Source organism: Podarcis erhardii, assembly GCF_964252035.2.
Source record: "Podarcis erhardii genome assembly, chromosome: 1".
Taxonomy (NCBI): domain Eukaryota; kingdom Metazoa; phylum Chordata; class Lepidosauria; order Squamata; family Lacertidae; genus Podarcis; species Podarcis erhardii.
The window spans coordinates 134,482,115-134,493,301 of record NC_138497.1 but is presented as its reverse complement, the minus strand read 5'-3'; the positions used below and the strand labels follow the sequence as shown (position 1 = coordinate 134,493,301).

General features: G+C 44.6%; 3 protein-coding genes across 5 annotated transcripts in view; 1 reads left to right on the top strand and 2 right to left on the bottom strand.

The window, feature by feature from the left end:
- Positions 1 to 11,187, top strand: part of LOC309340142 (uncharacterized protein) — a gene marked incomplete at its 5' end in the record, with an annotated part of 166,873 nt that overhangs the window by 54,133 nt on the left and 101,553 nt on the right. The gene's annotated exons all lie outside the window — the stretch shown is intronic.
- On the bottom strand, positions 114 to 4,646 carry PRLH (prolactin releasing hormone). 2 transcript variants are annotated; one of them, XM_081838983.1, is made up of 3 exons: positions 2,499 to 4,646; positions 1,184 to 1,353; positions 114 to 369 (listed from the first exon to the last, which is right to left on the bottom strand). In XM_081838983.1, the coding sequence occupies exons 1-3, from the start codon at positions 2,546 to 2,548 to the stop codon at positions 206 to 208; spliced, it is 384 nt and encodes a 127-aa protein (XP_081695109.1). In that variant the 5' UTR covers positions 2,549 to 4,646; the 3' UTR covers positions 114 to 205. The 2 variants fall into 2 exon arrangements, with proteins under 2 accessions (XP_081695109.1, XP_081695110.1); XM_081838984.1 differs by having other exon boundaries at positions 4,234 to 4,646.
- MLPH (melanophilin) overlaps positions 8,007 to 11,187 on the bottom strand; it is a 60,611-nt gene continuing 57,430 nt past the window's right edge. For both annotated transcript variants that reach the window (XM_081877037.1, XM_081877038.1), the window contains one exon: positions 8,007 to 10,576. In XM_081877037.1, the coding sequence (XP_081733163.1) occupies positions 10,550 to 10,576 (27 nt within the window). In that variant the 3' untranslated portion in view covers positions 8,007 to 10,549. The remainder of the gene's footprint in view (positions 10,577 to 11,187) is intronic.

Here is an 11,187-nt window from a genome sequence, read left to right as displayed (position 1 = left end):
GTAAAAGGAATACAATGTGAGGGCGTAGAGAGATATAGTCTAAGGAAATTCTTCAGCCAAACCCTGCTCTTGAACTCTACTCCTCTGGCACGAGACATAAAAGAGACAGGGCAAAAAGTCCAACGTTTTTTATTTGGCCTCTGGAGAGATTGCGATGTGTGTGTGTGTGTCTTGTTGGGATGGGAGATTGTTCACTTCTGAGGCATCATTCATCTTGCAGCTGCTCATCGCTGTCTCCTATGGGGAAGCAGGCTTGCTGGGGCCGGTGGTCACTTTTCTGGGCATTCTCCCCAGCTGCTCTCCTTCTGCCAAACCGTCCCACAGGTCGGATCCCTCGCCCCGTGTACCAGGAAGGATCAATGTCTGGATCTGGAAGGCAAAGCCCAGGTGGTATTGAGAGCCTAGGAAAAAGAAAAGTCCTTCCCACTCCTGCACCGGAATACCTGGCATTGCTCTGCCATATTCTAAAGCACTGGCACACTTGTTGGGGGGAGGCAATGTGAGCTTTTCAACACCAGCAAAGCTTTTTTGCAAGACTACCCTTGTTGAGCTGGTGGCATTTTTTCTACCTATCTAATTTCACACCTGCCTAATACGCCTGCGGGTTGTGCGCTAGGAGTGGCAGTGGCAGGAATAATGGAGTGAAAAAGAAGCACACAAGGAAGGACATCATGTAGCAAAGTGACTTTCGATGCATATGGAATGCTATCAGAAAAACCAACCAATAATTTCCACTTTTCCTGGGGGGTGGGGGTGGGGAGACACAGGAAAGGGGAATGTTTTTCTTCCCTGGCTTCAAAACTTCCAAAAATGTTCCACCTCTAGTTGGAGGTCCAAAGGTTCCCTCCACCTTCTGTAGGCGCTCCCTTCTCTTGTCTCCCAAAGTCCCTCAAGACTCATCACAAGTGCATGTTACAGATCAGCAAACCCTATCCTGAGCTGAACTCCTTTATGAAAGTTCACATTCCACTTCATCTAGTTTGATGATTGTGCTGCACAACCATCACTCGGGTCTAGCTGCTCTTGCAGTTATCAGTGGTTGCCATGTCCCTTAACTCACTGCAGGGGACACTGGCCATTTCCCAGTGCTACAGTGATAAACAGCTTCCTCAGAAAGGGTCACTTCAGCACAGCTGCTTTTAAATGTTTTGTCTTCTACCCCGTACAGTCCCCAAGAACTTACTTCTGACTTCCATGGATCGCTCAAGGATTCGGCACTCGGCGTCAGGCAGCAGCAGGCAGTCCATCAGCAAGCACAAGAGGCAGATGATGAAGAGCCTCATGTCTGTTTCCTTTTCCTTCTTCAAAGGTTCTGTGACTTGTAAGGGGAACCTGGTGAAGCTCAGGCCCCAGCTGCAGCCACAAGGGAAAGGTCTATCAGTTTCAGGCAAGGAAAGTGCCCTTCAAAAGTGCGCTTCAGGATGAGCGACAGCAGTAACACAAAACTCTACAACATGCACAACAGGTTTGCAACTTTCATTTCAAGAACTATTAGTGGGGGATGTGAAAAGAAAAGGGAAGGGAAGGGAAGGGAAGGGAAGGGAAGGGAAGGGAAGGGAAGGGAAGGGAAAGGGAAGGGAAGGGAAGGGAAGGGAAGGGAAGGGAAGGGAGGGGAAGGGAAGGGAAGGGAAGGGAAGGGAAGGGAAGGGAAGGGAAGGGAAGGGAAAGGGAAGGGAAGGGAAGGGAAGGGAAGGGAAAGGGAAAGGTATTCAGCTGTATTCAGGTATTTGCCTGAACATGCAAAGGCTCAAAGTGAGCACCTGCAAGTCCCTTCCTCAAGTCTTCATGAGCAGGTTGTCCTCAGTCCCTCACCACCCCTGAGCTTGAATTTGAGTAGCATTCCTCATGCAGTCTGGGTCTCTGATGATGCAGTGCACTCTACTCATGCAGAGCATTTTTTAAAAAGAAGTTTTCTACTTTTTCCATGATTTGGTGCTTTTTATGCCTAAATCCTCTCTGTTTGAGAGAGAGACAGAGAGAGGAGTGGGGTGGGGGGAGGGAGAACGTGAATGAAAATGAATATCCTTGTCTATCCATACATATCTGATTGAGACAATAACTGGTTGAGACACCCAGGAACAATATGGGCTCTCTCTCTCTATTTTAAAAAAGGCACCACCCAGAAGTCTGCCACTTCTCCAGCAGAAGCTGAAATCGACTCTACACATCCCAGTCCATCACATATGTTTAAAGTGGGAAGCCCTATGTTCAAATCCCTCTCAGGCAAAGCTTTATCTTGAGCCAGTCCCTGGCTCTGCCTGGAGCTCTTTGGAGAGTAAGTACGATAAAATGAAAATAAGTAAATGATTTACTTGGTCCTATAAGGATCAGAAGCTCTCAAGTTGTTAGGTGGGAAGCCTCAGCAGCACACACACAACACGGAGACAAATGCCTCCGCAAAGGACCTCAGATTTCCAGAACATCTGGAGGGTGGGGAAGTAGTAGTTGAGGGGAGAAGACAACAACATACAGCACAAGCAAATCCCATCAAGCGTCACCTTCTGGTGCCGACAGGTACCTTTGAGGAAGATTCGGGAGGCGTAACCATGAAAGGTCTCCTATGTGAATGAAGTCCTCATGTACACATGTAACATCATAGTTGTGGCACAGGCAAAGGAAAGGGGCAGCTGCAGTGTGCACACGCACATATTTGGATCGGGGTGCCCCTTGATTACTTTCAATATTTCCTATTTAGTACTATTTCAAAATGTGGACATTTTAACCTTCACTCTACATTAGCCTGTTAGCTAATAAAAGTTGTTTTTCACCTTTCGAAGAACAACTGCCATCATTCTCTAGCAGTCCTTAAGTAAAAGAACTTAAGGTAAATTTGTGTTTTGAAAAGGAACCAGAATTGTTTTAACTCTCAGGGTGTCTGCAATTTTTCTTGCTATGTCTCTACCTGAATCCTTTGTTGGCGAAAGAAAGAAAACAGACGTGCCCTGGCTCATAGCTAGAGCTGCAGTCCTACAGCATGGCATGAAAGTGCATGGGGAGAACTCTGTGCAGAGCTGGAGATGCTTCTGAAACATCTACAGTACTGCAATGGCTCCAGCACCTCGATGAATGGGCCGGCCTCTTTTCAGTTTAAAGTTTGCTTGCCTGTTCAGCTGTGCAGAAAACTGAGGCAGAAAGTTCAAAGGCACTTCCGGCTGTGTGTGTGAAGCTCTTCTCCCACATATACACATGTATATGCATTTGTTTTGCAGGACTGTAGTCAGGATAACTGTAGCCAAATTTTCAAAAATGCCCAGCACTTATCATACAGATTAAACTGGTAAGACATTTCAGCTAACATTTGATTGGAATTGTGAGCCACTGTGCAGATTTCAGTTGCAGGAAGCACAGTGAGTCGGGTCTGTGAAAACTGATCTGTGTGCACAACGCTTTCTACCATTTCTAAGCATCATACTTGTTGCGCAGGGGTCCTCTGCTGGGTCTGGAAACTTCTTTCCTATGTGCTGACCACACCTGCTGAACTAGGGGCATCTTTCCCCAAGTCCTGATGTGTTTTGGCACATTTCCTGTTCATCCTCACATTATAGCCTGACCTTTAAAGGCTTCTCGCCAAAAGCAACCATGCTGTTGTATTTATTGGCTGCAAAATACATTGCAAACTGTTCATTCTGAAAACCAGCAAGCCTAAATGGAAATAGGGTTGAATCAAACCACAGCTTAGACATGGAACTCACACATTGGCTTTGGGTCAGTTGCTGCTTTCCCAACCTGGAATCTGGCATAATAATTGCCTCCCAGTGGATTGTCATTTATGTCAATCTCTTAGGGTATATACCTAAAATAATTGCAGTGACAATTTTATTCTTGAAAATCTTAAAAATCCTAAATTATTGAACAGCACCATCTACTATTTCTTTTGTTTTACTGGGAGCAGCACCAGTAAATCTCAAAAACGGGATACCTGAGCTTTGGTTTCAGAAAATAAAAGTAAGCTGTTAGAAGATCTAGCTAGAAACCCCTTTGGTTTTTATTACCCTAGCAAACCATTATCACTTTAAAATGAAATTACAAGCCCACATACACACAACAAAGCAGCAAAGTTAGAAAATGCTCACGGTGGGCATGGGATGGAAAGCCATTTTACTCAGACCGCTCCCCAAATTTATTTGATGAGGCCACAGGTGCCACACAAAGCATGCCTTCTATTTAGTCTCGCTCATCCCGACTTTTATCTGAAACAGGCAATGAAAAGCAGAACTGAAGAGGAATACTTACTTTTTCCCTAGAGTGACGGAGAGTGGCACTGCTCTGCTCTCTTTTCAGTGAGTGACGCGGTGAGAGCCGGTGGTCGCTCTATTCCTTTTTATGCTGTCCCTTTGTCTATGTATGGCTGCCTGTGACATCATCAGGACTGGAACAAGGCATCTCAGCATAATCCTCTCATCATCCCATAACAACTTATGTTATGGGCTGCAAAAAATGGGTCCTTCTTCATATTATATTGCACCTGAGAATTCAGCTTTTGTATAGTACTCTAATAACCTAAAATGCATATTTGGTTATTAACAGGGCAATCTTATGCATGCCTACTCTGGTGTAAATCCCACCGAGTTCAAGGAGACTTTCTCCCAGGTGAGAATGTGTATGTGTACAGCACTATATTACATTTTATATGACTGCAGCCTAAAAATCAGTACTCCAAGATTAAAATGCAAATGTTCAAAGCTCCCCCCCCCCACCCTGTTCCTTCCTTCTGTCCTCATGGATACAATGGAAACCATGAGCATGATCCATTACATTTCAGTGCATGCACTGAAAGAGATCAGAAGAGGGGGAGGCCATCTTTTCTCCATTCTTCTTCTGGGCTGATCTTCAGTCATGGGGTGCACAGCACTGCAAACCACACACTGCTTGCATCCTGCCTGTCTTTGCCTCTTATATAAAGATGCAAACAGCCATTCCTATCTGGCCTGGTAGTTGCTTGTGCACCTACAGGGCATGTGTGTGTGTTCCCTATGGAATCGTGGGTTTCCAGAGTTTTGGTGGCACACAATGGATTTATTCCTGGTTCTGCAAAAACTTACTGGAGTGGAAGCACAAATTTACCCTATCCCTGTTTAATTCTGGCCCAAAGGGAATAACATTCTGGGGAGTGGAGAATTATTCACCTCAGGCTGTAAGTTTTTGTGCTGTATGAGTGAAAAGTGTATTTATATTGCATCTTTTATTTTGATGGCTGACAGATGATGAGAACAACACGTAGTTTAAATGGTTAAGGAACACTAGTCTGTAATATAAACCTGCGGCTGCTACGATACCTAGGACAGGAGGGGAGCTGGAATAGCCCGATCTCTGGCACCAGAATTGTCTCAGTGAAAACTGAGAGACCTGATGGTGTCCCCAAATCCAAGTTTTGCACAGGGAAGTCTGGGAGCTTGCTTCATAGCCATAAATTCATTTGGACAAACTCTCCACTATTTGCAATGTTGTGTTTTGTGGTTTCAGGATACTTTAGATTTTGATTGCCAAGGTCTGTCATGTTTAGTTTTTAGTACTACATAAGACATGAAAGCAAGGTTTTTAGGACTTGTAGTGTTTGTGTTTTGTATTAGCTGTGTTGCAGTGGGGGCCTCTTTGGGCACAGAGAATTGCAGGGATGTTTACCATAACCATATGCTAATGTTTAGGTTGTTGTCTGGAGCAAACAGTACATCAAGCTCTCTCTGTAGTGGGTTGCAGCTGTAACTAGGAAACATAATATTCCCTACCCAGTAATGAAGGCCTGCTTCTGGACTTCAAGCAAATAGCGAGTTTCCCACACGGGACTTTTAGATAAAAGAGTAATTTGTCAAGGACTGGACAGGCAATGTATGTGCCAACATACCGGAATTAACTAACCAAGGCATTTCAAAATATACTATTTTCAAAATATACTATTTTATCCAAAAGCAGCACCTGATTTTCCAAAGATTGGTTTGAAAGGCACTAAAGGTACTTTTATTTATCCCTACCCAGAGCAGCTAGGAGCAAGGCTGAGTTGGCCTGGAAAGCCATGGTATTGGGGTTCAGGCAAAGCAGCCACAAGAGCTGTCTATAGGGGTGGATGAGAAACTGGATTCAATTTGCATTTAAAAGTGAACCTGCCTAGTTTGCACTTTGGGGCGGGGGTGAGGAAGTAAACCAAAACACAGTTACCCTTCTCCAGATTTTGCAGTAGAATTCTCTAGTCAAGTTATGAGGGCAAAAATGTATACTGTATGTTGTGCACAAAAATCAGAGGCAGTTTTAGGGTAGTGTAACCAGCTTGGCCACACTGAATGCCGCTTTGCAGAGGGAGCCCCTACAATGCTGTAGAAAGGAGCCCAAGAAACAGGGAAGCTGAATTCTAGCATTGCACATGGCGGTGCCATTGAATTCCGAGAGCCCAGAGTCCACCACTGTAAAAACGCACATATCAGTGGAGGCAACATACAAAAATATGCTTGTATGAGGAAACTGCTTTACAAAATGTGCACAATAGGGGAAATCGCATATGAAAAATACAAAGCAATGTGTTGGGGGATAAATTTGTACAGAAATCCTGATGAATTTTCTCAAGGCCTTTTTTTAAAAAAGAGCGAAAATCATGAATTGCTGTGGAAATGCAAAGAACTGAACTTAAGATTGCCAGCCCTAGCTGTCAATGGCTCCAGGGGTGTCAACTTGAATAAAATATGGGGGGCAGGTAAGCCCTTCCCCACATAATTGATCACAAGATATGGCCCATGCGCACCATTTGAATGGCAAGGAGCCAGTGTGGTGTAGTGGTTAAGAGCGGTAGACTTGTAATCTGGGGAACAGGGTTTGCGTCTCCGCTCCTCCCCATGCAGCTGCTGGGTGACCTTGGGCCAGTCACACGTCTCTGAAGTCTCTCAGCCCCACTCACCTCACAGAGTGTTTGTTGTGGGGGAGGAAGGGAAAGGAGAATGTTAGCCACTTTGAGACTCCTGAAGGGGAGTGAAAGGCGGGGTATCAAGTCAAAACACTTCAATGCCCAGTGCTTTTTTAAAAAGAAGATAAAAAGGTGCCAGTAACCATGAAGTTGTTACAGTAAGTTTCACACTTTTAACATGGGGGGGGGGGGGAATGCCAGTATTGTGTACCCTTGAGTACCCCCAGAAAAAAATATGCTGGCAATGCCTGTCAACTGTGTGGGTGCCCAGCCCCCTCTAGTGTGTCTTTACTTTACAGATGCAACTCACCCAGTCCTCCTGAGGGCTTCTGAGGAGCCTTTTCCTCCATTAAGGCCCTGTCCCTGCTTTGAGTTTTTTCTTGGGAGGATTTTCTAGTGACATTCCAGCAAATATGGTTCACTTCCAGGAGATAAGGCAGAATCTCCATTTTATCCCACTGCACCAATCTTCTCTGAGACATCCTTGGAATGTCAGATCATCCAAACACAAGCAAAGAATTGTAATAAAGCAACAACTCTTTTAAAGGCACAGCCCATGCAGCCTTGGCTTTTCAGGGAGTCCCTAGCCTCTTTACACCATCCCATTTTGAAATGCTAGGAATTACATAGCATTGTAGGCTGGCCTGAAAACTCCATCTGTTCTACATGCTGTTATTAATTAACCTACGACAAAATGCCTCTTTTGTGCGCTGATAAACTATCAAGCCTTTCCATTCAAGAACATAAAGTATTATATTACCTTGCTTAAAAGACCTGTGTTTGACAACAAACCTTCTGTGGTTCAAAATCTCACAAATCAGATTTGGACAGTATTCAGTCTGCTACCTGAAATAATTTCCGCCCGTGTGGTAAGCAAGATGGAAATATAAAGGGATGGTGTGCTATATTTCTCACTACCTGATTTCTTCATTTTCCACTTTGGCGTCAAAACTTTGTTTCCTTTATTAATATATATATATATATATTTAACTAATAAGACATTATTAGCACTAGCTGGTTAAGGCGTAAGTGTGAGCTGGTAGGCATGAAGTGCCCTCCCCTCCCCATCTCCCTCCAGAAATCAGGAAGGAAAAAAATATACTGCAGGAAACATTGCTTAATAGGAACACAATGCCAGTGTTTATTGTATGATTTAGCATATACATATGATAGATACATGGATAGAGGCCAATGGCTTAGATGAGCAGAATGACTATGTTTTATCTTAGGCCAAAAGGAGACATGAGGCGATGTTCTTTACAACTTTTGTCCCGAGGGCTTCTCTTTAAATGGGTAAAGCAGTTGTGAGGCGCCTTCGGTTGGGGGTGGTCATTGCTGCCCCCGCCTTCCACTGGTCCTTTGCGCAACAGCTACGTTATCTGATAAAAATAGCCCTGGGAAAAAGAACTGTGGAACTAAAGGCAGCACGCACTTCTGCCTTTGATTGCATCATGAAACTAATGGACATCACTGGAGGGGATGTGGGACACTTAAAAGGCTGATGGCAAATGAGACACATTTCAGGGTGCTGCTGCAAGGGGGGAAATGCTTCCTAGCATAAGATGATTCCGGCCAGCGATGCAGTGAGCTGTCTTAGCAGGAGCCTTTGGCCCTTTCTGTGGTTTGTTCATAGGGCAAAGCTTTACAAGCAAAGGAGGCAGGTGCACACATTTTAAGCGTCCTTTGTATACCTCGCAGTGTGTGGTAAAAATTGCATTCCTGTATCTCCATGTGTCTGAGTGCCAGTCACATAGGCGTGGTGCCATATAAATCCTGGACATTCAGGATGACACTTTATGGTTGTGTTAAAAAAAAAAAAAAGTTTGGCTTTCAGTAAAGAAATAAAAATGGAAATGAATCGAATGTGGAATTTCCTCCCGTGCACTTTAACAGAAACTCCAGATGGACTGTGTGAGGGCGAAACATAATTGTTCCATTTGGCTCATGGTACCAATTTCTTTGGGGATAAATTTGCAAGTTTGTCATAACATTTGATTTATCCTGAGGAGGATTCAAAGGATACCTGAAGAAGACAGTACAATTCTATACAACTCAGAAGTAAGCTGAAATCAGGGCTGAAAGCTAACTATCCTATCACTTATTCATCATGACAACTTGCAGAGGGAAGAAGTCAGGTCTGCAGCTGTGAGCGTATCTGCCTATCGTAATGTTTGACCTTCAACAGCAATTCAGATGTCCTTCCTTGAGCCTCTACTTAATGTGCTTATCAGAAATAGGAGAATTTTTTTTGCATTCCTCTGCTAGAGCATATGGAATAGGGGATTCTTTTCATATCTCATTTAAGCTCTGTTACTCATAAGCCTGCTCTTCATCCACCTAAAGCTCTGCAAAGACACATGCTACTATAACATGGAAGGAATGGCATGATCATACAAGCATCTCTGCCTCTGCTCTGCCCAGTATTGTCTATGAGGTGCCAGGGACCAGACCTTGAAAAGCCCTGACCTTCCACTCAGCCATGGTTCCGCCACTGTTTCTGCCATTTTACTTCCTGCCATTTTAGTTTCTCATCTCTCCCTCCCCCACCCCATAACTTTTTTTAAATGCACAGACCATTTCTGCAACTCTGAAGAGGCAGATGCCTTGCATGGAGAAATTTGAGCAGAAAGCCTCTCTGATTAATGCCTGTGCAACCACGGCCTGCACTCCTGGCTAAGCACCAGGACCCTAATATATTCCAGAACGAGGCAGAGCCGCAGGACGTTGGCATGCCAAAACCAACAAAGAGTTCTGTGAACCTTGAAGGCTGACAAAAACCTATGTATTTGTGGTGTAAGTCACTGGGGAAGAAGAGGGTCAGAGGACTGTGCTGCTCCTGCCCTCTTTGGTGGACTTCCCATGAGCATCTGGTTGGTCACTGTGAGAAATGGTCTGGTCTAGTAAGGCTCTTCTTGTGCCCTGCGTTGCCATGGGGCTCCAAATGGGCTCTAGTTCATTTATGATGCCATAGTAAATTTGTTAGTCTTCAAGGAACCAGAGGACACTTTGGGAAGAATCCCATGTTGCACTAAGGCGATCAAACGCTCCATCAGAGCAGCACTTTGACTTGCCAGACAGAATGTTCCCCCTCTCCTCCTCTGCGTGCTGTTCTGGGGGTTCTCTAGCATCTGATACTGAAAGGCAGCTAAGGATGAAAGCCCAGCATTCTGCCTTCTGGTTCCGTATTCCAGACCCTTGAAAAAACCCTCCTGATTACTGCAGGGCACTGTGAAATCCTGAGCACTGAAACCTGCATGACATGACTTTAATTCACCAGCCCAAATGATCAGAATATGGACGCATACTTTAGCAGTGCATGAAGAAAAAACATTTTAGCTACAAGTCCTATTCAATAGATGTGGGCAGGTAATTAAGTCAATCCTAGAACAAAAATCCCTTTTACTAAGTTGGGCTCTGCGTGCTGTTGCAATGACTGTAGGAACCAAATTTCAAAGGGATGTTGCCCAGAGAATTATTTTCCAACCTGTTTCTTTCCTGTTTCCTGACTCAGGCAAAGGGAGGGAGCAGTGTAGGCTTTTGCCCCCTGAAGGAAAATGTGTAGATCTAGCACTGCAGGTGAACAGATGGAAAGAAGAAAAGAAAGAAAATAGAATGAGGGGATGAAATCTTGAGTTGAGGTCTTAGAAGACTTCATTCTGTTCAAGAGCGATGGGTCATCACAGGCTTCTGTAAAGTATCAAAACATTGATGAGAACCCTTCTGGTATCAATGAGGATAGGCCAAAATTGCTCACCCACATTCCCCATCTCACTGTTTGCAGGGTGTGAAGGTGGTCGTTTCAGAGATACTCAGTGAGCAGGGACAAAACAGGGTGGTAAGCTGCTCTGGTTAGCTGTGCAGGCCCTGTCGTCCCTTCGGTTCACGTGAGTCCAGAGGGACAGAGGGGCTTGCACAGCTGACATCAGGGGAAACTTCTTCCCCGTGCGACTGCTGAGCTGATACAGGCGATTCCCCATTTTATGCAATTTCACGGATGTGCACAGAGATTGGAATGTAACCCCACCTAAATGGAGAGTCGCCTGTAGTGCACCCTTTTCACCGAACAGGGTTCTACCACTAATAAAGTTATAGCAAAAAAGATATCCACAATGCTATCTTTCTTGTGTTGGAAGCACCCCAAGGCAATGTAAGGAACCATACTAAGACAGTTGAAGGGTTAAAGCAGAACCCAACAATGCACACATGCCAAGGACAAAACGTTTGGGCAATTATATGGCTGTCACTAAAAGGCATGGTACTTTCATTTTGTGAAATTTCTAATCAGCTGCTTTTCATTC

Bases quoted from the DNA above. Each gene is read 5' to 3' on its own strand.
- PRLH (XM_081838983.1), bottom strand. From the start codon at position 2,548: ATGGTTACGCCTCCCGAATCTTCCTCAAAGGTACCTGTCGGCACCAGA. The intron at 1,354-2,498 runs GTGACGCTTGAT...TTGTGGCTGCAG, and splicing joins GTACCTGTCGGCACCAGAAG to CTGGGGCCTGAGCTTCACCA. The intron at 370-1,183 runs GTAAGTTCTTGG...TTTGCCTTCCAG, and splicing joins GCGATCCATGGAAGTCAGAA to ATCCAGACATTGATCCTTCC.